Raw genomic sequence first — 25,097 nt, 5'->3', positions numbered from 1 at the left:
CCCACCAACTACTGCGCAACTCTAATATGTGTTGCATCTGTGCTACTGCTGACCCTGCTGAACAGCTGCCAACACTGCATCTACACTGCAACTCCCTCTCCATCTGTTGTTGCTGCAACTGTAACATCTGCAACTAAAAAGCATCCAAATTACTGAATCAACTATGATCAGTATGATACATCTGCCACCCGAGTCTCTAGCTGCTGCTAGTATCTGCGTTGTCATTGAGGCACTTGCGTTGCTACTGACTTTGCACTGTTGCCAACTCTGCACTGCACTCCCCAGCATATGACATGCAACTAGACTCTGCATTTGTCACTCTGGCATCTGACTGTATCTACTGCCACAGATCCATCTTGCTACAAAATAATGTGGGCCCCGTAGCTAGGTATTGATTCAAGAGGTGGACCTCCTCAAGAATCTTGCCCATCTGTAGCACTCTGAGGCTACAAAACCAAGTCACCCCACTTGACTCCTAGGGGTATGTAAGAAAACATGGCGAAGTCTTCCTCCAGCTTGGAGAACATCCTATCAATCTCTGTTGATGCTACCTGTTGATCCTGCTTCTCCTCCTTGTCCTTCTTCCTGAGAGGACACTAGGTGTTGTAGTGGCCAAGCTCACCACATCTGAAGCACTTGACCTTCAACAAGTCCTTCTTCTTTCACTGCTCCCCTTGTCCCTGACTGGGACCCTTTTATGCGAAGGCCACTTTCTCCTCCTCTTCACCTGCTTCGATCCACCACTGCTGCCACTGATGGAGCTCTTCACTAAGTCTCGCCTCAACTCCTCCTGCTGCAAGTCGGCCCACATCTTGTTCTACTTTGGCAAGGTTTCTCTGCCCAAAATGATTTGGACGAATACTTCCTAGTTCTCGGAGACACTGTTGAGTGCCAATTGTACTAGCTAAGTGGCTCGAGGTCTTGCTCCAACAGCTGACAGTTGATCCCAAATCTCTTGAATCCTAGTGAGGTAGGGGTCTATGCATTCCCCTTTCTGCATCCTGATGCATCTCAGCGTCTCCTCCAAGTACATCTTCTGTTGCTCAGAAGTGCCTTGGTATAGCGTGGAAAGTGTATCCCACATCTCCTTGGTTGTTCCCTGGCTCGCTATGTGTGACACAATGTGATCTCGAACACCTCAAGAATCAATCTCTTTGCCCTCGACATCTCCTTTCGACTTTCTTCTTATAACCCTCTGTTGAGACTTCAACGGCCAAGATTAGATCTTAATCTATGGCTAGGATTAACTAGAAGTCGATTTGTGTGAGTTTCTAGAAGATTCACACCATAACTTAATTAGTTTTGATTAATTAGTCATATTCCCTAAGTTTAGACTTAGGAAATATTTAAAAAACAACTAATAATCTAATTAAAGCACTTTTAGGTGGAATTTCTAGAAACGATTTCTGGGTTTTGGAGATCTCATGTATTCTAGCCTCTCCACAAAATTTCATGACTAGAACACATCCGATGCTACAAAAACTAACATATTACAGTGATGTTATTACAGTGGTGCTATCATAGTGGACAAGTCTCAGTATCAGAGTAGATGAAGGAGCTCGGATTGGTTGCAGAGATGATCTCTTCAAAGATACAAGTGTGAAGAAGGATGACTGCTACAGGAGCAAAGAATGATAGAACTGAAGAATGACATGGCAAGGTTGACTTGATGGATGGAGGTAGTCTCAAGTCTAAGTTGTAAGGGTCTTGGTCGTCTCATCTTGAATCTACTGAAGGAAGAATTTTGACTAGGTCTTCTCCTATAGTGGGGTTTTTCCCTGGCAGTGTGCCTACATCTTGTGTTCTCTTCTATTGGTTGCTTGCCATTATTCTTGATGATAAGAAAAAGATAATTCGAAAGAACAAATAATAATAATGAAAAACTTCACAAGATAATGTCATAATAAGAGAAATTGTGTAACTGCCACTCTTTGGATTTCTCAACATATTGTTGGTCAGTTTGACCTTGTAAATGATTAGATGTATCTCTATTTAACTGAAGAATTTCTCTAAGGAAAAGGTTGTTGGGTCTTTCCCCCATGTGGGTTTTCCCAGGGTAAATGCTTGTGTTCTTGATTTGGCTGTCTCTTTATGATCCTAATGTCTATTGTTGAAGATCTTCTATGTAATTGTTTTATTGAATGAATGGAAGATTAAATGAAGAAAACATACGAAGTAATTATCAGACAAGAAGATCTCTAAAACTCAATAATCAGCGAGTCATGAGTTCCAAATTAGTGAACACTCATAAGTTAGCATGTGAGTCAAAGCAACTAACCACTCTACCTATGCCCATTACTTGAAGAAAAATATTTTATCTATGGCTCCTATTCGATAAGCAGAGAAAACAAGAGGATAATTATAATTATAGGAAAAGGAAATTTTATGAAATTTTCCTTTCTCTTGGTCTTTAGAAAGTTGGCATAGAACTCTTTTACCTGGAAAAGCATCCAAAACAGTATTGTATGGTGATCCCTTCATTTGCATCTGTCGCCTGATAGTGTCAAGTGGGTAGCACAAAATTGTTGCAAAAGAGGCTGAAATAATAGCAGTTGCAAAAGACACCTCCGTCTTCTTCCTATACTCCTCTGGAAGAGACTTCTTAACTCTGTCATTTGTAGAAATGAAGGTGTGAGAAACTAGAAGTAACCAAGACTATACCAATGTCTAACACATTGATCAAAAATGCTATCCAAGAGTCAAGAACCTCGATCCCGCAAACTTCTCATTCACTCAAATCTTTTAACGCAAAATAAAGATTTATTTGTGATCATCGCATATCAAATATCACATATTTCAAACAAGGAACAGGCAGACTACAATCTAGACTCACAAGTCAAAAATACAGAAGTTGACAGCAATGTAGGGTGCAATGCCAATAAGTGATGGCCCAAGTCCTCTGTAAAATGATCCAAGTCCTTCCTCTCGCATCATATTTATTGCAACCTTCAAATTAAGAGGAAGTGAAGACACAAGGAATGTCACGTCAAAAGACTAAAGAAATTAAAAAACCCAAACCTCAAGCCTATATGAAGAATTATCACCTGGCTCATGGTTTTGCAAGCTGGATCAACAGCCAAGCGCAAACGGAGGACATCTAAAGGGTAGGTAACCTGTTACAAAACACTTGAGTTTAAAAAAATAATTCCAAGTTAATAACCTATTTAATCATAGAAAAATAAATAAAGTAACTGAGATGCATGCATAACCATCTGTTCATCTCGTTTTGACAAGTCAATAACTAGGAATATCTACTCTGCAGCACTTACTAGAGTGGAAGTCATGCCTGCACAGGCTCCTGCTGCAAGTCTTCCTAGAACAGAAAGCTGCTCATTTTTCCCTTTGAATAATTTCTACCATTGTCAAAGCCAAAGAATCAACAAGATACAAGGAATATTATAGCAGATTTAGAAAATGTAATTTAAGTATCAATATGCTAAAATCTGGGATGATTCACAAATAATTGAATTCAAGATGTGACAGAAATGACAAGTTACTGTTTGAATTCATGAAACACCCATTCCTCAGATGACGAAACATGTGCAATTTTAAATTTTGCAAAAATGTTGAAGGCTAAAGTGATTTTTAGCAGCACAACAGATAGGGAAAACCTGAATTATCTTTTATATGTGTTTTGTGTTACAAAACTACTTCCTTGTCAACTAAATGAAAATCCCTATTTTCAAACAGGAGTGCCTATCCAAAGATCAAAAATAACAATGAAATGATAACAGTCAAATAATCAGAATGCCAAAGGTCTTATTGAGACAAAGGCAGCGAAGGTCATGAGCTAAGGTTGTGTCATTAAATGCCAAAAGACACAGAAGCAAGGCTGAGATGCTAATCTTGCATGGATGGATTCTTCATATATTTTGATCCATCAATAAAATTTAATTTCCATAGTGGGTTTAGTTTCTCACTTGTAGCATTTCATCATTACCAGCTATTACCCACTCATATACATGAGGATTATTTCAGATTGAAGACTGTTAAATTATGGTATGTTCTATGCTTATAACAGTTTACTTCTTTTTCTTATTATATTCCACCGATTAGCAATCACATGTACATAAAGTAAAGTGTAGATATAACATTAAACGATCGACAAAAAACAAGCCAAGACAAGAGACACAAGATGTGGCGGCTAGCCAGGGACAAACCCCACAATGTGTGGAAACCCTTTGATCAAATCTTCTTTTATCTTCAATAATTCAGCAGAGAGAAATAGTACAATAAATCTGATTCATATCAACAGTAGCAAACCCTAGATCAGTAGCATCAGCGTTAGCGGCTTCATTATCAAACTAGGGCAGACGATATCTTGCAAACCGTTCATCGGATTGACTTCATTCCACCACCAAAAGTTGCGGCTTTCAAAGGAGGTTCAGATGAACCTACAGCGCAGTTCCAAAAAGGAGATCTTCTAGGCCACGCAAGTCAATCTTTGCTTCTACAGTTGCAGCAGTTTCCGGCTTCAAACTAGGGCAGTCGATATCTTGCAAACCGTTCATCGGATTGACTTCATTCCACCACCAAAAGTTGCGGCTTTCAGAGGAGGTTCAGATGAACCTACAGCACAGTTCCAAAGAGGAGATCTTCTAGGCCACGCAAGTCAATCTTTGCTTCTGCAGTTGCAGCTTCAGTTTCAGCAGTTTCCGGCTTCAAACTAGGGCAGTCGATATCTTGCAAACCGTTCGTCGGATTGACTTCATTCCACCACCAAAAGTTGCGGCTTTCAGAGGAGGTTCAGATGAACCTACAGCACAGTTCCAAAGAGGAGATCTTCTAGGCCACGCAAGTCAATCTTTACTTCTGCAGTTGCAACTTCAAATTCAACAGCTTCCAGCTTCACATGTGTGAGAGAGAGAGACCCATTTCAGCACAGTAGAGAAGAGACTCATATCTGCGCAGTAGAGAGAGAGAGATGTGATGAGATGAGTGAGTCCAAATGAGGAAAAGTCCTCTTATATTTATACACAACGTTGGTGGGTGAATAGATGCGACTGTTGGGCTTCTGAGCCTACATGAGTTGTAGCCGTAGGTCGGCTTGATAATAATTCCATAATCAAAATAAATTCATATCTCCATGAATACTTATCGGAATCGGATGATCTTTATATCAATCCTACACCTCTCGACGAGAGGAATCTAATAAAAATATTATTAGCCATGAATAAGATGACCCACATGAAGTTTTGCCCTGGTTGCCAATTTTAACACTCCCTCTCAACCATGGAGAACTTCATCTGCAATCTGTCTATCGGTCGTTACTATTCATCCATCAAATGCACTGCCTTATACAGCCTGACCCTTGCCCTGCTCTGCTCTATTTTTCCTGTTCTGCTTTGTCTTGTTCTGCCCTGCACTGATCTGTACGGTTTTGTTCTGTTCTGCTCTGCTCTTGCATTGTTCTGTTCTACTATGCTTTTGTCTGAATTATGAAGAAGAAGAAATGATTGAGGATGTATCATACTGACTCAAAGTCAGTCTCAGAGTATGTACCACTGGTCCCAGACCAGTCTCAACCAACCCAAAGTCAGCGTCATAGTGAGTACAACTCCAATGGTCCCAGACCAATATCATCCTCCACTGACTCAAATTCAGTCTCAGAGTATGTACCACTGATCCCAGACCAGTCTCAACCGACCCGAAGCCAGCGTCATAATATGGTACAACTCCTACCACTGGTCCCAGACCAGTATCATTGATCCCAGATCAATGGAGGTCATCCTAGCGTAGGGAGTACGGTAGTTACAACGATGCGTCCATCGGTACTACTATGGTCCCTAACTTCATTTCCCTGCTCATTGATCAGATGAGAGGTACTTCCCATGAGTCCCAGACTGCATGGGTAGGATGCCTCGACAAGAGAACTAATCAATCCTGTCCTCACAGGAGAACACATCAATCCTGCGACAATTGCCATGGAGAACACATCAATCCAGGTCTCACAGGAGAACACATCAATCCTGCTACAATTTCCATGGAGAACACATCAATCCAGGCTGCCATGGAGAACACATCAATCCAGGCCTCACAGGACAACACATCAATCCTGCTACAATCGCCGTGGAGAACACATCAATCCACGCTGCCATGGAGAACACATCAATCCAGGCCTCACAGGAGAACAAATCATCCTGCTACACAGGAGAGCGAATCATCCTGTTCCACAAGAGAGCGAATCATCTTGTCCCACAAGAGAGCGAATCATCTTGTTCCAGTGTGCACCACCAGGGGAGGGTGAGTCACCCTGTGGTCATATGTTGCTCCAGTAGGAACCGCAAGCCCTCAGAGCTCCCAGAGCTCAATGTATGCAACATGCAGGACCCTTGTACAAGGATTTCTTGCCGACTCCAAGTCGTTTGGGTAAATCACAGGTTAGATCTTTCCTTGGGGCTTTGACAAGGTGTATCAACCTGTACATCATCTTAATGTGATGGAGCTTCCTTGCTCATCAACTTACCATATCCCAGATGATGTCTATCTGCTGGAGCAATTGACGAATATGGGATTCCTCAATAATCGAATCCCACCTCTGGTTGTTACAGAGAATCACAGTGGTATTTAATGTAAATCCAAACAGCTCACTGAAGAGCTTTCGCAACCATACTGCCTCACACGAGGTTATGCTAGCAACAATATATCCTGCTTCGGCGGTGCTCAAAGCCACCGACTTCTGCGTCCTACTCATCCAGGATATCGAAGCAGATCCCAAGGTGAAACAGTAACCAGAAGTGCTCTTACGATCCTCCACATTGCCTGCCCAGTCAGCATCTGTGTATCCAAATAGTCTCACATCTCTGGCAATGTATCTTAACCCATAAGTGATAGTGCCACTAAGATATCTCATTAGATTCTTGGCACCAATCCAGTGTATGTGGTGGGATTCAACCATATGCTGGCTCAGCGTGTTGACTGCAAAGCATATATCTGGACGGGTGTTCACTAAGAACATTAATGCTCCGACGAGTTGCCGATACTCGGTAGCATTTCGTAAAACAGGTCCAGCAGCACTACCGCTTAACTTCTTGAAGTCAAGCTCTATCGGAGTAGTTACAGGCTTGCAGTCCACCATTCTGAATCTTTCCAATATCTTCACCACATATTTTCCTTGAGATAGGAAAATTTCTCCTGGCTTTTGCCACACTTCAAGTCCTAGGAAGTAGTGCATCAGTCCTAGGTCTTTCATTTCAAATTCAGAGGCCAACTCCCTCTTACATTTGTGAATGAGAGGGTCTGCACCTGTTAGAAAGAGGTCATCCACATACAACACCAGTATGAGAGGCTTGTCATCTTCAACCTTAAAGGTTAGGATCGGCTTCACTCCTAGTGAATCCCAGCTTCATCAAGTAGCTATCGATCCTCTCATACCATGCTCGGGGTGCTTGCTTCAGCCCATAGAGAGCTTTCTTCAACCTGCATACATGAGATTTTCGATCATAAATCTCAAATCCTTCAGGTTGCTCCACGTAGACCTCTTCTTTGATCGAGCCATGCAAGAACGCAGTCTTGACATCCATCTGATGCAGGTTCCATCCTTGTGAAGTGGCAAGGGCTATGATCAAGCGGATGGTCATATATCTGGCAACAGGTGCAAATATCTCATCATAGTCTATACCTTCCTTTTGGGAGAAACCTCGAGCAACAAAATGAGCCTTATACTTTTCCGTGCTTCCATCTGCTGCATGCTTTATCTTGTAAAGCCATTTTGAAGTAACAATTGTCTTGTCTAGGGTCTGGGAGCTACTTCCCAAACATCATTCTCCATAATAGACTCATATTATATGGTCATAGCATCCTTCCATAGTTAATGCTTGATGACATCTGAGAATGATGAAGGTTCATTTTGTATGATCGTGCTCATGATGGTCAGGTATCCCTGATACCTGTTAAGTTTCTTACTTTGATGGAAGGTTCCTCATGGTGCAGCATGTCCTTCAACATCATCAAGTATCCCCCTAAGCCATCAAGGCCTCTTCCTAGAAGAGGAAAGCTCATGTGGATGAGGATCAATCGGATCCATGGTTCTTCTACATCAGGCATTGATTCATCATCCTTTTCTTTCGGTTCCCTGGTGTCGGCTTCTTGAGAGCTACTCAAAGTCAGCAGATTGTCCACCTTGCTGAGAGCCATATCTTTGTTAAAGGTGACATCATGACTAATCACGACTTCCCTTTGACCGGTGGTGAACATTTCTTCAGGAGTTTAGGAACCCAATGCTTGATGAGGGCATCGATTTTGTACATATACGGCAGTGATTGTAGTTTCAGCCCATAGAAACTTTGGAAGTCTTTGATCATGTAGCATGGCCCGGACAGCTTCCATCATTGTGTGGTTCTTCCTTCCCACCACACCATTCTGCTCAGGAGTATCTGGTGTAGTAGTCTCCCTCTTAATGCCAACCTCAGGTATGCCTGAGTAAACCAATTGTAATATATCGGAGGTCTTGCTTTGGCTTGAGGGGAATGGTCCCCTTTTGAGCTTTCCTTTGGCACATCCCGGACATACACCTTCTTTCTCTACTTGGAATTCAGGCATCCCTGTTACCAACTGTCTTACATCGGGTAGAGCTTTGTAATGAAGGTGGGCAAACCTCCGATGCCAAAGTTCGGACTAAAGAGTTGTGTCACAAGACATGACACCTAGCGAACTTCCATCGACTTGATATAATGAATCAACACTAAGCCCAAGAGTAAAGGCATCTTTAACATTATTTTTCCATATACATACCTTGCCATTGCTGAAGGTTACCTTGTAGCCTCTGTCTTCCATTGCCAAGATGGACACTAGGTTCCTTTTGAGGTCAGGTGCATTTAATACATCCTAGAATTTCTAGCCTTCTTGAATGGTTGTCCTCTTCCTCGATCTCCAGCTCTCCTTTTACCTTTGCTGTTGAATTTGTCATTCCTTTGATTTTCCATCAGAGGGATTTTGATCACCGTCCCGGTGTGAGTCCTTTCTATCAGGGCACTCCCTTGCATAGTGACCTGCTTTATCGTAGATGTAACATCGTCCTTTTCTTCCACCCTTAAATCCAGCCTTTGTTTTCGATTTAGACCCAGAATTATTTCTTTTCTTAGCATGAGAAGAAAAAGCAGCAGGAGGACCTTTAGGCAAGGGCATTTCCTGCTCTTCTACCCTTGTTTCTTCTTGAATGCATCTAGCCGTTAATTCCTCGAAACTAGGAATTATGTTATTGTTCAGAAGAGTAGTCCTGAACACATACCATTCAGATGGTAATCCTCCGAGAGTTGTGAGTGCCATTTCTCTGTCAGTAATAGTTTCCCCAATAGATAGGAGATCGTTCTTGATCTCGGTGATTCTTAAGAAGTATGCTTGCATACTTTCATCTTTACCCTTCTTGATTTCCCTCAGCTTATTTCTAAGAAACAAAACTTGATTTGCATCATTAACTTTAAATAAACTCACCAGTCTATTGTAGATTTCCTTGGAGGTGTCTAGATCAGAGATGTAAGCCACCAAGCGCTTGTCGATAGAGTCCCGGATGATCTTCTTTGTTTTGACTTCTCCATTTTTCCATTTGTTCCAGGCAGATGCATTTGATGAAGGCTCAACAATATTGCCTGTTACATGGTCCAGCACTCCTTGATCTTCAAGGGTTAGATCGATAGACATCTTCCATCCGTGATAGTCAGCTTTCTCACGGAGCTTGTCTTCGGCAGGAAAGAGCGTTGAGGACCCCATAGTTCTTTTAGGATAGCCTTGCCAATCTTCTCTTCAATGATTGCTCTTGCTCTTGCTCTTGCTCGGGCTTTGTCTTCACCTCAGCTCTGATACCATGTTAAATTATGGTATGTTCTATGCTTATAACAGTTTACTTCTTTTTCTTATTATATTCCACCGATTAGCAATCACATGTACATAAAGTAAAGTGTAGATAGAACATTAAACGATCGACAGAAAACAAGCCAAGACAAGAGAGACAAGATGTGGCGGCTAGCCAGGGACAAACCCCACAATGTGTGGGGAAACCCTTTGATCAAATCTTCTTTTATCTTCAATAATTCAGCAGAGAGAAATAGTACAATAAATCTGATTCATATCAGCAGTAGCAAACCCTAGATCAGTAGCATCAGCATTAGCGGCTTCATTATCAAACTAGGGCAGACGATATCTTGCAAACCGTTCGTCGGATTGACTTCATTCCACCACCAAAAGTTGCGGCTTTCAAAGGAGGTTTAGATGAACCTACAGCGCAGTTCCAAAGAGGAGATCTTCTAGGTCACGCAAGTCAATCTTTGCTTCTGCAGTTGCAGCTTCAGTTTCAGCAGTTTCCGGCTTCAAACTAGGGCAGTCGATATCTTGCAAACCGTTCGTCGGATTGACTTCATTCCACCACCAAAAGTTGAGGCTTTCAGAGGAGGTTCAGATGAACCTACAGCACAGTTCCAAAGAGGAGATCTTCTAGGCCACGCAAGTCAATCTTTGCTTCTGCAGTTGCAGCTTCAGTTTCAACAGTTTCCGGCTTCAAACTAGGGCAGTCGATATCTTGCAAACCGTTCGTCGGATTGACTTCATTCCACCACCAAAAGTTGCAGCTTTCAGAGGAGGTTCAGATGAACCTACAGCACAGTTCCAAAGAGGAGATCTTCTAGGCCACGCAAGTCAATCTTTACTTCTGCAGTTGCAACTTCAAATTCAACAGCTTCCGGCTTCACATGTGTGAGAGAGAGAGACCCATTTCAGCGCAGTAGAGAAGAGACTCATGTCTGCACAGTAGAGAGAGAGAGATGTGATGAGATGAGTGAGTCCAAATGAGGAAAAGTCCTCTTATATTTATACACAACGTTGGTGGGTGAATAGATGCGACTGTTGGGCTTCTGAGCCTACATGAGTTGTAGGTTGGCTTGATAATAATTCCATAATCAAAATAAATTCATATCTCCATGAATACTTATCGGAATCGGATGATCTTTATATCAATCCTACACCTCTCGACGAGAGGAATCTAATAAAAATATTATTAGCCATGAATAACATGACCCACATGAAGTTTTGCCATGGTTGCCAATTTTAACAAAGACCCTGCCCATGCAACTTACATCTGGAATGTGACGACTTAGAAGCCATACTTTTGTGGTCTTTGATGCATATTGCTCGCAGATTATTATTTCTTGTTGACATTGTCATCTTACTTTTTGGAGGTTTACATCTTGCACATGTAGAGTGTTTAGTGCCTTGGTAGGGTTTGGCTTACGATAATACACCCTTGGTTAACCCTTAGAGCTTTGCGTCATGAGGGAAAATCATCAACTTAGGGTTTTCCCTAGGTATTATGTCTCATTATTTTAATTGTTTATTGAGATGACACATTGGTTTGCCTAGCATGTTATATCTTCACACGGGTTCTTGCACATGTTGCAGGGGAACACCGTCAACATAAGGGTTCCTAAGTGTTGAGTGCGCTTATTTGAGTTTCTACACCCTTTAGCAATCATTTCTATGGCAATTTGGATGGATGAGATGTCTTCTTGAGAAGCACCCCCATGTGCAAATTCTCCTAGGGCACACTCATTCTCTTACCCGTAGCTTGATATGGGTTCACGTGACAATACATGTTTTCAAGGGACTTCATGATTGTATTGGGGACGTTTCACTCTTCATTCATATTCTCCTAGGTCATTGGTTCAAGATTTTGAAGAGTTTGGTAGCCCTTGCATGTGGATCTAGTCTTTGAACATGCTCTTAGAATGCACCTCCTCAAGGAGTATTTTATTGTTATTTCACCTAGTTAATGTGGTCCTCCTTGCACATTTGTGGAGGATAATTTTATTGATTTGGCTCTAGATCCAAGGAGGTATAACCACCTACCTTCACAAACTATTCAAGGGTGCAACTTAAGATGCATTATTTTATGTTATCTTGCTTGGTCAATGTGGTGTCCCCTTGCACATTTCTCTAGGGCATCCATCTCTATGAAGGATTATTTTATTGGTATTGTCATTCATTCTTGATAAACTATTCTACATTACTAACATTATTGTGTCTAGCTCTCTTGAATCATAAAGATTCTTGATTGGGTGATTCATCATTAGATAAATCTACCCTCATATCTTTGATTATTCTTGTGGAACCTTAAAAAGGTTCTATGTAAAACCCTAACTTAAGGTTATGTCGATGATAATGTGTGAAACCCCACCCTACTTAGGGTTATTGATGAAGTCTAAAGAAAATGTTTGATGCTTTGATGATGACATGTTTGGGGTTTTTGTACGGTTATGAAAACGTTAACTTGTTAAGGTTAAATGGTGATGTCTGAAATCCCAAACCTTTGAAGTATTGATAAATTAAGGTTTGTTGTTGAAACCCTAGATACTTAAGGTTTGGTAGGGTTTATGAGCAACACCCTTATTTTAGATAATGTCTTAGGAATGAAACCCTAGGCATATGTTTGTCCATCTAATCAAATATGTTAGATGTTTGAATGTGTTTCTGTCATTGGGTTTGACTAACATATGTTGTTATGATATGCTTGTGCATGATGATGGAATCTTAGATATATGTGTTGACCTAATTGTTGATGGTCATAAGTCCTAGGGTTTGGAACTAAGCCCTAGTCGAAGTTTGATACTCTAGGATGATAGTGTTTGTGAATTCTAAGGTTTTGTAAGTAAACCTTAGTAGAAGTTCAATTCTCTAATACATGATGACAGTGTGATAGTATGAGATTTATGAAAGATTGTTGAAATCTGAAATTGAGCTGTGATTGGTTTTGATTGTTGAAGCTTAATGGCTCATGTATGAAATATACGATCTTGCACTAAATCCTAGTAGAAATCTAACATATGAATTCAGAAAGTTGTTAGATGCATTGTTGAATTATACTTGTTTGAATTGTTTCTAGGGTTTGTTATATGTTATAAAAGAATTTGTCATATTGTTGAAAGAGATATTGTGGCCCTAGATATAATGAGATTGATATCTTGTCTAAGCTACTAATGTGATTTAGGGTTTGTAACAAAACCCGGGCAAGAAGTTGAAGTATGTGTCTCTCGCTGATTATGAACCTAACTAAGGTTAGGTATCTAGTGTCTAAAGTCTAATGTTTCCATTATTATATGATTCTGATATAGTTAACTTCATGCTTCTATGGATTTGGTTGTACTTGCTATCTAAGTTGTGCAGGTACATAATCTTCAAGATAATGAAGATGTTTGTAAGTAAAGTTGATAAGCATGACAAAGAAAGTTATATGAATGATGATGGTCATGATGACTCTGATAAGAAGGATGGAAGCCATGAAAGATTCTCCAATGTTATAGACAGAAGTTGATCTCCCTAAGTTAAGAGGGAGCCTGGATAGAAGAAATCTTCCCAAGTTGAGAGGGAGGGCATATTATGGTCATACCTTGAAAGAAGAAAATGGAGAATGCACTTTGAAGTACCATTGAAAGAAGGAAAGCAGGATCTGGTTGTAGAATACGTTGCTGCATGTGAAGTAGGAAAGGAAGTTGTATGGTTGAGGAATCTTCTAGATTCATTTGAAAGTCCTACTATGATAAATTGAGAAGCAACATCAAACTGTTTGAAAGACCCCGGAGGTTTGTGCTTACTTACGTAGTATATTTTAAAGTTTGCTACTAATTGGGGTTGTGTTTGTACAGGTAAATCTATCGGAGGTTTGATAGCATGTTTTACATACTTTTTGTTATCGATCAGTGTGATCGGGATAAATTTGTTACCGATATGTTTGATCGGGGAGGATTTGCTACTGATTGGTATAATCGGGAGTGTTGAGGCTTTGTGTGTGACACACACTACCTGGGAGAACATCTATGTGTTGATGTCTGGATCTCGAAGTAGGGAGGGTGGTGTTGGTCATAGAGCTCCGACCTCAAATACGCACCTGGATCCCTGGGTTGATGGTTAGCAAGTAAGCCGGATGGTACGTGTTACCCACCATTTTGTGGGTGATATCCTTAGGATAAATTTTTTCTCCAGGATGGTCCTAAGCTGGCAGCCAACAGTCCCTTGCAGCCACCAACTACATCATTGTGCCATACCTCTGCCACCTGAGCTAGCCATGTGGTCCCTCACCCATCTGCCATGATCGTATGTTTGAAGGTGGGCCTCCCGAACCTCAATGTATGCCTTGTCATTTGGTAATTGAGTATTGTAGTTTGCTTATCATGGACACTTCTGGGCGTGGATTAATAGGGGGATTCGGCAAAACGAATGGGCTAAGTCTATGCTCGACTCCTAGACCCCTTTTGGATATTTACCTTGGATTCTAGTCCCGTGAGATCTATTTTACTGACCATTTGGCTTTAGGGATGGTATTTCACAGGAAACCTTTATTTTGGTTGCACGGTCCCGCTCCCTCATCTGCATATATTACTGTCTTTCCACTCATTATTACCCCATTCATCATTTCTCCCACCTGGGTCCACAAAGGGCTAGTTCTTCCCTTCCCCTTGCCCACACCTTCGGTCAGGCCTGGAATAATGCCCCAGAGGTTGATGCAAATAAAAAGAAAAGTAAAAGCATAATTGGCCACATTCAACAGGAAAATGTACCACAAAATGCAAAAGATGGTCGGGACAAACACATTTAGCACGTGGGAAAAATCCAATACATGAGATCTACCCCATTATCATGGCCATCACCCTGGTTCCTACAGGTTCTATGAGCCTCTTCCATCATATAGGAACCCATGATTGTCCCAGCCCCTGGTGGGCAATAAACCACCCTACCTTTAAAGGGGGTATCCACTACTATTTCTCACACATCATGCTCTTACCCCTTGAGCCCCAAGCAGTTAATTAAAGAAAAATCATAAAAGGCAAAAGGCACATAAAGAAGGGTGGAAAAATCAAGGTCGGGGCACCTCATGTACCACGGTTGCTCCCTCTTGTACATTATATACCTAAGTGTGGGCTTCCCTTTTATTAGCTACCCTTGTACCCCAACAGGTGGCCTAGGGTTGCCCGTTCTCGTCCCCTACTCTATTCACCTCTTTATCACATACCACCACCTTTTAAAGCATGTACCTTAGACATGTTATCCCCTTTAGAAGTAGAAACCACCTAATAGGATACTTGGTTAACCCCATTTGCAATTTCGAGACATTAGCACATGCCAAAGCCCATTATGGAAGGGCAAGCCATTATGAAATCCCCACTTGTAGTCCATGGTTTGTAAGCTCTTTTACTCGATTTCTTTGATGACTTGTTGTACTGGAAGGCAATGGGACGCATTGGATCTTATGCAAGATTGTAGGTGGTCTCCATCTTGGGTTTGGTCTCCCTATACAGGGCCTTAACCCTCCAAAGGGCTACATTGGCACATGTAGGGTGTGTGTTGGGATCCATGGGCCTCCACAACAGTGGACAACACTCCTTGGATCCCCAGAGATGTTCAGATATTGGCTCGAGATCCATCTATTGGACGAATAAGATGCATATGGTTCACCTTTGCCCAACCAGCCCCACAGATGTACCTTGCACTTGGCAACTGACCCAGGACTTGTAGGATGATATGGCATCACCAACACCATCATCGGAGCCCTTACAAATGGTCTACATGCATCTTCGACTCACTTGGAGACCCATGAGGTTATTATTGTGCCCCCACACCCACTAGAAGCACCACAGGTTTATTGTGTGGAGAACAAGGGCCCACCCCCTGTCCATCACTTTTGAGGGTCCTATTCTTCATTATGGCACCTATGGACCTCATCAAGCCTCTTGGAGGGCCCTACGACATGTATTGTTTATCATTTGACCTCTTAAGAGGCTTATTATTTCATTTATGAGCTAGTTTGGTGGGCTTGTCACCAAAAGTTAGGTTATTAGCACATTATTTTATTTTTGGGGCTTATGTAGGCCTAAGAGACTAATTCGAACTCCTAATTAGTGTATAAATACAAGTGAGATGAGTTCATTTTCTCATCATCACTTTGGATTGGATCTCTCTTCTCTTTAGAGAATTTCGCACTTTTTCTGGGATGAAGAATTGGAACATGGATGAATTTTGATGTTTGGACTAGAGTATTTTATCTTGGAGCTTCTATATTGTCAAATTGTTGATGCTTAGATATGTTCTATTACATGTAAGTACATACTTTTAATGTTATTCTTATTTTACTTTTGTCATATGGATTGAATGCGATTTCCACTATAATAGGACTAATTGTTGAATCACATAATTACAAATTTGTGGAATTATTGTTTCTATATAACATCTCTCAATGTTTGGGCCATGTATGTGAATGAAATCTCCTGGGGATAATTCCACTGGGGAATTTATCTTGATAAGCCATCTCTTTTGCCAAGAGAAGTATCAAATCTTTAAAGTCTCTTGTTCTTGCCCTAAAGGCTAAGCGAAGAAGTCCTTAAAGTCTCCTTGACCGAAATACAAGTTCCTTTTTCATGATTCTCCTAGACTCCATTCTCCCCAAGAGATTAAGGCATTGGTCCTCCAATAGGTGATCACTCAACGAATACTTTTCTTCACCTTTCCCTCTCTCTTCTAGGTCTAGCCAAGTTGGGTCACCTACCGCATCATTTTCCCGACAAAATAGCCCAAGAAAAAGTTCGATCTCCTAGCCTCTACTGCGCTAGTGTGTCCTCAAGACCTCCTCCAATTTTGAAGCCATTCTGACTGTGAAGTTGTGAGATAACCCAAGCCTTAGCTCCGAGATCAAACTTTGCCCTGGTATTCCCTAGGCTAGTGCCTCATAGGATCAATTTGACACCTTTAAGTGGAAATTCTTGCTTTGATCCTTTCCCCTACCTTGTCTGAGTTAAGAACATCATTGGTTGCTAGATTCTTCCCCCTTAACCTAGACTAGGTCCACTTGGTCCCATGTGGTCCGACACCTTGAAAAGTCAAATCTTCAAGAACCATTTGGGAAGTCAAGTCCAATAAGAGTTTGAGGATTGGGAAACTCCTTTACATGGCATATTCCTCTAACCTAACCCTCAAATCCTCACCTCCTTATCCTAGAAATCTTTGTACCTTGCTTAACAAGCAAGTAAGCTCTATTCTTAACCCTCTTCTAGGAAAAGGATTATTAAGGTCACTTCACATCCATTGGTTGATTCATCCTTCACAAGTGACTTCCTATATACTAGGTCTCCTCCCTTCGGTAAAAGTCCGTAAAGAGTAGGGAGTCTTAGCTGAGGTGATAGTGGGCTAAACCTCCATCATTGCCCTTTGATCTAGCAGTTGTCCCTTTAGGAGTCCATTTTATGCTCCTTGCTAGTTTGAACGGTAATAGTACCTAGAGAAGCTAAAAGCTTTAGTCCATCTTAGTCCCACCCGGATAGATTGCCCTAGTTAGGAATCCAGTCTGTGGCACCATGAGTAACTAAACTATTGGAGGACCTTAGATAGATTGCCCTGGCCAAAAATCTAGTCCATGGCATTGCGGTGCCTAAACTCTTCATAATTCATATGTTTTGAGATCTTCCTTGTACGTGTTATTATGAATACCTCCCTAGTTAAGAGGGAGTGTTGAAGAATGTAACTAGGTTCGGTCTTCATAATTGTATTTGAGTCGCAATGAAATGTACTTATGAAAAAGAACTTTATTATTATTACTATGACTTATTAAAGCATGGTTTTCATGCTTGGGTCATCATGTTTTAGGTCAAAGTCCCCATTGAGGACTACTATGATTTATATTGAGTCATTAGAGTCATTGTACATTTAATAAGACCCTTCTTGGGCTTTTGAATCATGTAAAAGAATTATGTTTTAGTAAAATAAAAAAAATCTTACCTCCACACCAGGTCGACCCTTACTAGTTCAAGTCTGCCTACAAGAAGGGAATTTGAACTCCAGAAAAGGGTATATATAAGAGCAGTTTGATTCATTTGAGAGACCATCACTCACCCAAGTTCGATCTCCAAGAAGAAGCAACGAAAAAGTGCGAAGTTGCAAAAGAAGGCAAGAAATTGCAGGATCGAAGGTTTTTCAGTCATCTCTCTCTCACAAGTGTGGAATTTTCTAGCCTACTGCAACTAGATCGAAGTATTGCATCAAGGCCGAAATTTTGTTGTTGCTTCTAAGTCGAAGTGTTGCTTCTAGGTCAAAGTGTTTCAAATTCAAAGTGTTGCTTCTAGATTGAACTGCTGCATCAAAGTCGAAGTTACTGGGTTGAAGTTGTTGCATCAAGATCAAAAGTTGTTAGGTCAAAATTTTTGTTGCATCGAAGTGTTGTTGCTGTTGTTGTTATTCTAGGTCAAAGATAGTGCTGGAAGGTTGTCATTTGCAGAAGAAGGAAAGGCCTGACCTGGTGATTGGAGGAAGTTTGTGTCTAGGTCAAGAAGTCTTGGATTGTCTCGTGAAACTATTGAACGAAAAGTTGTTGACTGGGTTTTCCCCTAAAGTGGGATTTTTCCCTGGCTGTCCGCCTACATCTGGTGTCCCTAATCTTTATATGGTTTTGAAAATTGCTTGATGAACTAAAGAAGAACACAAAAGATAATAATCAAATAAGAATTATACAAGTAATTATCAACTATAAGAAAATCTTTCTACCTTTCTGATTTTCTAACACCACTATCCCCTTCATTCAGTATAGGTTAATCTTGTTCTTCCTTAACTTTTACTTCACTGATTTGTGGATGAGTGTATGTCCCACCTAATATGATGTTGAAAGCTTGGGATTCATTAACTACATTCATTTGTTCACCTCCCTCCTCATCTTCGCTCTCTTCACTAGAACTATCACTTTGATACTCTTCAAAAGATGAGTCCCCTTGTTCCACTGCATTGGTTGGGGCTAGAGTATTAGGGACATTTTGTTAGTTTTTGTAGCATCGCATGGTGTTCTAGTTTCGATAGTTGTCAGAGAGGCTAAGAAACACTAGGACTCCAGAATCCAAAAAAAGTTTTAGGAAAATCCACCTAGAAGTGCCTTATTTAAGTTAATTAATCAGTAATTAAATTTTTCCTAAGTCTAACTTAGGGAAAATGATTAATTAACAACAATTAATTGAGGAAGGTGAGATTTCTCTAGAAACTCACACGGATCAACTAGGAAATGATCTCAGCCATTGATTAAGTTTTAATCTTGGTCGTTGGAGTCCCAACTGGATATTATAAGAAGAGGTCAATGGGTAGATGGAGGAACACACTTGAGATCGATTTCCTTGGGCAGTTCGACTTTCCAGAGAGCAGCAGCATTCTGCCGGAAGAGTTCGAGCTAGAGAGGGGACACAGAGACAGAGAGGAGCAGAGACAGTGAGTGCAGAGAAATATTTCCAATTCCGGAGGATTAGAAAGAGGAGGCCGAAAATATTCTCCAGGAGGTTACGCAAAGGCAATGCAAAGCCTCAAGTGAGCAGTCTAACTCAATTGAAGGGGAGAATGTCTTCAGTTCCAGAGGTTAGAAAAATTTTCCAGAAAGTCAGAGCCGTATTTTCCCAGTCAACAGCAGGAAAGAAGGCTAGATTGACAGTTGATTCAAGCAGAGCGTTTGGTAGGTACGGAAAGGGTGACGCGAGCCTGCACATACCAGTTTGGATGGCTATCTTTTCAAAGGTCAGAGTCAGACAATGTCGGGATTGCTCGAAGAGAAGGAAAAATCCCTCGGTATATTTTTGCCAGTATTTCTCTTGGGTAGATTCGTCGGTTTGGCGACATTTATTGTACTCAGAATTTTCTCACTGGTGCTTAGTAATAAAAACCCTCAGTTGTTGCACAGGTTTTCCCACATTGGGTTTTTTTTGGGACTTTTGTCCAAAAACATCGATGTTATATTTGTGTGTGTGTGTGTGTGCTAGTATTTTCTCAGTTTCTAGTTTATCTTCCGCAATATTTATTTTGTTGAAAATTGCAGTGAATTATTCGTTGTTTGTCGTAGCAAAGAAACTACTTACAGTTAGAAGTATAATTTCCAATTGCTACAATAGTTGAAATTTTCACATGGTATCAGAGCAAATTTGATAAGGCAGGAAGCTCCAAAGCGGAAGGAAGAAATCGTCCAGATTCAGAGAGAGTCTGGCAATTCGATTTCTGAATTTGCGCAGAGGTTGGTTTGGCAGTTCGAACTGCTATGAAGAGAGTTTGATTTTTCCAATGCGAGCAGTAGGAAAAATTCACAAAGCCCAATAGCAGTTCTAGCAAGCGGTAGTAAAGCCAGGAGCAATTCCGGTAGAGAAAATCAACATTTTCGTTAAGAAGATTCCTTGTTTGGGCGCAAAACAGTTTTGCAACAATATTGTTAGAGAAAAATCAGCATCGGGTTGAAGAGAAAAGTGCACACATAGAGCGAATTTCTCTCAAAGGGTTTCTAGTTTAGAAATCCAAATTTCCAGTTGCAGTCGGCAATGGCTGCAAGCATATCTTCTCACTCCAGAAGGGAGTGCGAATAGCAGAACCAGCAGTCGAGCAAGAGAAATAGAGAGATTTCCATCACAGTTTTAGAGATGGCCACAGATGGCTTTAGAGATCAAGATAGGTTGGAGCAAGCTTCCCACTGTGTCATCATGGAAGGCCCAAATGTCCTTCATGTTAAATGAGCATGGCCTAAAAACCTTTGCAGAAAGCGTTGTGGCAGTACCGGCAGATGCAGATCAGCGGAAAGAGTAAGAAAGAAATGGCCAAGGTGAAGCGAATGATCCTGGATGGAGTTCGGGATAATATAGTCACACATATATCTGGCAAGAACACCACCAAGGAGATATGGGATGCTCTCGCACAACTATACCAGAATCTTTCTGAGCAACGGAAGACGTTCCTAAAAGAGACGCTAAGAAGCATCGGGATGTATAAGGGTGCCGACATTAATCCCTTTCTCACCAAAATTCAAGAAATTTGGGATCATCTTGCAGTTGTGGGAGAGGCGCCTCAAGACACAGAGCTTGTATGTTTGGCACTGAACAGTGTCTCAAAGTATTGGGAGATCTTTGTCCAAGGCATCTTGGGACGAGATACCCTACCTAGGTGGCACAGGATGTGGTCAAACCTACAGCAGGAGGAGATGAGGCGAGCACTTGTGAACACCTCCATAAGCAAAAGTAGCAATAAGGATTCGAAAGGTGAGGAGGAAGAGAATGTTGCCCTTGCATCAAAGGGTCCCAATCAGGGACAGGTATCACACGGTGAGAAGAAGAAAAAGAAGGACCTATCTAAGGTCAAGTGCTTCAGGTGTGGCGAGTTTGGCCACTACAATACTCAGTGTCCTCAAAGGAAGAAGGACAAGCAGGAGAAGCAAGACCAGGCAAACAACTTCCACAGAGATAGACAAATTTTCCTCCAAGTTTGTTAAAATTGGCAACTAGGGCCAAACTCCATGTGGGTCATCTTATTAATGGCGTCTGATATTTTTCTTGGATCCCTCTCATTAAGACGTGTAGGATTGATCTAAAGATCATCTGATTCCGATAAGTATTCATGGAGATATGAATTTATTTGTGTTATGGGACAGCAAAGGCAACTTGGTGAAGTATGGTGCAGTAGTGGCACAACAATGCTACATGGTGCTGCAATGATAAGCAATGGGACAGCAAAGGCAACTTGGTGCAGTATGGTGCAGCGTATGGTACAACAATGGGACAGCAATGGTCAATGGCATATAGTGCACAACGGGACAGCGATGGTACAATGGTACAACATGGGACAACTAGTATTTAGTGCAGCAAATTCATGATGTTGTTATGGTATGGCAAAGCACGACGGAACAGCCATGACATTGTGCAATGGTGGCACAATGGTACAGTAGCATGCAAGGGACAGCAAACTAACATTGGGACAGTTGTATGGTACTTAGCAGCCAGTACACCAAGCATGCAATGGTACAGCAAGCATACAAGGGACAACAAACAAGCAATGGAACAGCTAACATGGACAACATGGTTCAATCATGACACATGAGATAGCAGTACAGCATTAGGTGCAACAGTCATAAGGTCCAGCATTGTGATGATGGGTGCAGCATGGTGCAGCACGGTGAGGTGCAGCATGATGACGAGATGCAGCACAATGATAGGTGGAGTCACCTTGGAGAATCAGTTGAAGCAGCATGTCTTCAACTGATCTCATGTATCATCTTCTTAGAGATGATCTATGCTCTCATCTAGATAAGTCAAAGTGTTGACTTCAATTGTAAATGTATTATCTCTCTCTGTTGAACTATTGAAGAACACATAAGAAGAATTGATCAAGAGTTTCCCCACATTGGGTTGTCCCTCGCTAGTGCCACATCTTGTGTCCTCTTGTCTTGGCTTGTCTTCTGCAATTTATATTTATGTTCTATCTGCAGTTTACTTTAATGCTGATGTGATTGCTAATCTAGAAAAGGTATTGAGCTAACTGTGAAAATTGAAATAAATTGCTCTAGCATAGAACATACCTAAACTTAACATGGTATCAGAGCTGAGGTGAAGACAAAGCCCAAGCAAGAGTGAAAGAGCAATCACCAAAGATAGTTGGGAAAGGACAAAAGGATCAATGGATTCCTCATCCCTCTTCTAATTCACCAAGGGTGAAGTCGAAGCAGAGAAAATTATCAGAATGGCGCAGCAGAAGTTTCTGATGGCCTACCTAAAGATCACTTCTATGGGAAGTTCGGATCTAAGGATGGAAGGAAAGGCAGTTTGGCCATTATGCGAAGGAGTGTCCGACTGGCAGGGACACATCACTTGATGATGATAACAATAATTCCAGGGACATCTTCAATGATCAGAGGAATGACAGGTAATGCAGGTCATCAAGGATACAGCCGACTCTTCAATGAAAGCAAGGAACCCCAGGTATGAAGAATCAAATGTTGTTTCTGATAAGATAAAGAAGCGTTATCTTGTATTGGCCCTCTCCTTCAGATTCTTTGGGAATCTGGCTTATTGATTGTAGTGCTTCAAGGCACCTCATTGGATAGAAGGGTGTTCTCTCGAATTTGGTAGAGATGGAAACAATCGTGGGATTATACTTGGAGCCGATGCCACCTATTCCGAAAAGGGTGTAGGATGTTAATCCTCAATTGAATGAGGGTAACTCGATTCATTTACAGAATCTCTTTTATGTACCTAATCGCAAGAAGAACCTGGTGTCCATTTCAGCAATGGAAGTCAAAGGTTTCAGGGTGGCATTCATCAATGGAAAGGTACATGTTTGAAAATAGAATTTTCAAAGATGGTTTTACTCGTGGGTTCAGGGTTGGCAATTTGTATCAAATTGTAGAAAGTCCATTGGGGACCATGTCAGTGGACACATAGCACCGGAGGTCTGTGAGTCAGATGGTGACAGGGATGCCTGAATTCAAAAGGAGCGTGAAGGTACATGTCTGAGATGTACCGAAGGAAAATCTCACAAGGCGACCATTCCCCTCATGTAGCAGGTCCACAGGTTTGGAACAACCCGTGGGGTTTGAGATTCATCAGGAAACTCATGCATGCAAGTGGAAGAAATCCCTCTATGGCTTGAAGCCAACCACCCCAGGTTTGATATGAGAGGATTGATAGTTGTCAGATGAAGCTGAGATTCACTAAGAGTGAAGTCGATCCAAACCGTTGTTTAAAAGTTGTGGATGATAGACCTCTCATACCGGCACCTTTTGAGGACAGCCTAATTCTGACAGGTGCAGACCCTCTCACTTGCAGAAGTAAGAAGGAGTTGGATTTCGGATGTGGAATGGTAAACTGCAAGCCAATGACTACCTTGAGGATCTTAACTTTCAGAATTTATATGGTTGTGATGACGGACCAAATTTGGGAAATGCCTCTGAGTTTCATAAACTCATTTACATTGATGTTCTTGGTGAACTTCCGTCTAGATATATGTTTTCCAGTTAGCATGGTGAGCTCATATTTGGTTGAGCCTCACTAGATTGGTGCCAAGAATCTTCTAAGATATCTTCAAGGCACAATCTCTCATGGATTGAGATACGCTGCCGGAAATATGAAGCTGCATGATTATTTGAATGTTGACTGGGCAGGCAGTGTGGAGGATCACTAGAGCACTTCTCAGTGCTAGTTCTCTTTGGATTCTGCTTCGATATCATGGATGAGAAGGAAGCAAAAGTCAGTTGCTATAAGCACCGCCGAGACTGAATAAATAGCTACGGGTGTGATCTCGTGTGAAGCTGCCTGGTTGTGGAAGCTCTTCAGTGAGCTGTTTGTACACATGATGAATACCACTATGATTCTCTGTGACAACCAGGGGGCATTCGATTGTCGAGGAATCCCGTATTCAATGATTGCTCCAGCAGATAGACATCAGATACTACCTTATCTGGGATATGGTACGTCGATGAGCAAGGAGGCTCCATCGCATTGACACTGATGTACAGGTCGCAGACATTTTGTCAAAGCTATGGGGAAAGGTCAAATCTATGACTTTCTCGAACGACTTGGAGTAGTTGAGAGACTTCTTATAAGGGTCCTGCATGTTGCATGCATTGAGCTCTGGGAGCTCTGGAGGGGGCTTGGGGTACTTACTGGAGCAACACACGACCATAGGGCGACTCACCCTCCCTTAATGGTGCGCTGTGTACAGGGTGAATGGCTCAGCCTTCCCCTGTGATACCCCGTGGCAACTTTGGGACAAGATGATTCATTCTCCTGTGGGACAGGAAGATTAGTTCTCCTGTCGAGGCATCCTACCCATGCAGTCTGGGACTCATGGGAAGTAACTCTAATCTGATCAATGAGCAAGGAAATGAGGTTAGGGACCATAGTAGTACTATCGATGGACGCATCGTTGTATCTACCGTACTCCCTATGCTAGGATGACTTCCATTGATCTGGGATCAATGAAACTGATCTGGGATCAGTATGAGTGGTTTGAGACACTCTCTTGTGATATTGATATGGGATCAATAAAACTGACTTCGGGTCAGTAAGAGTGATATGACACACTCTCTTCATATGGAACTGACTTCGGATCAGTAGAGAATGGTATGAGACATTCTTGATCAATTCTTCTTCTTCATGGTTCAGCAGAGCAGAGCAGTGCAAGGCACTAATGGCACAGATAGTACAATCAGAGATATGGATCAGTGGATGGAGTTCTCCCCAGTTGAGAGGGAGTGTTAAAATTGGCAACTAGGGCCAAACTCCATGTGGGTCATCTTATTAATGGCAACTGATATTTTTCTTGGATCCCTCTCATCCAGACGTGTAGGA

General features: G+C 41.6%; 1 protein-coding gene across 1 annotated transcript in view; it reads right to left on the bottom strand.

The window, feature by feature from the left end:
* Window positions 1–25,097, bottom strand: part of LOC149151551 (putative envelope ADP,ATP carrier protein, chloroplastic) — a 277,530-nt gene that overhangs the window by 97,076 nt on the left and 155,357 nt on the right. The window contains exons 5-8 of the mRNA XM_089439996.1: window positions 3,270–3,353; window positions 3,045–3,113; window positions 2,834–2,946; window positions 2,439–2,608 (exon numbers count right to left, since the gene is read on the bottom strand). Of these exons, the coding sequence (XP_089296122.1) occupies window positions 2,439–2,608; window positions 2,834–2,946; window positions 3,045–3,113; window positions 3,270–3,353 (436 nt within the window). The remainder of the gene's footprint in view (window positions 1–2,438; window positions 2,609–2,833; window positions 2,947–3,044; window positions 3,114–3,269; window positions 3,354–25,097) is intronic.

The sequence above is a fragment of the Pinus tabuliformis genome, chromosome 9, assembly GCF_031772625.1.
Source record: "Pinus tabuliformis cultivar Carrire ecotype Pingquan chromosome 9, CPIR1, whole genome shotgun sequence".
Taxonomy (NCBI): domain Eukaryota; kingdom Viridiplantae; phylum Streptophyta; class Pinopsida; order Pinales; family Pinaceae; genus Pinus; species Pinus tabuliformis.
The sequence above is the reverse complement of the archived record's forward strand: the minus strand, read 5'-3'. Positions and strand labels throughout refer to the sequence as shown.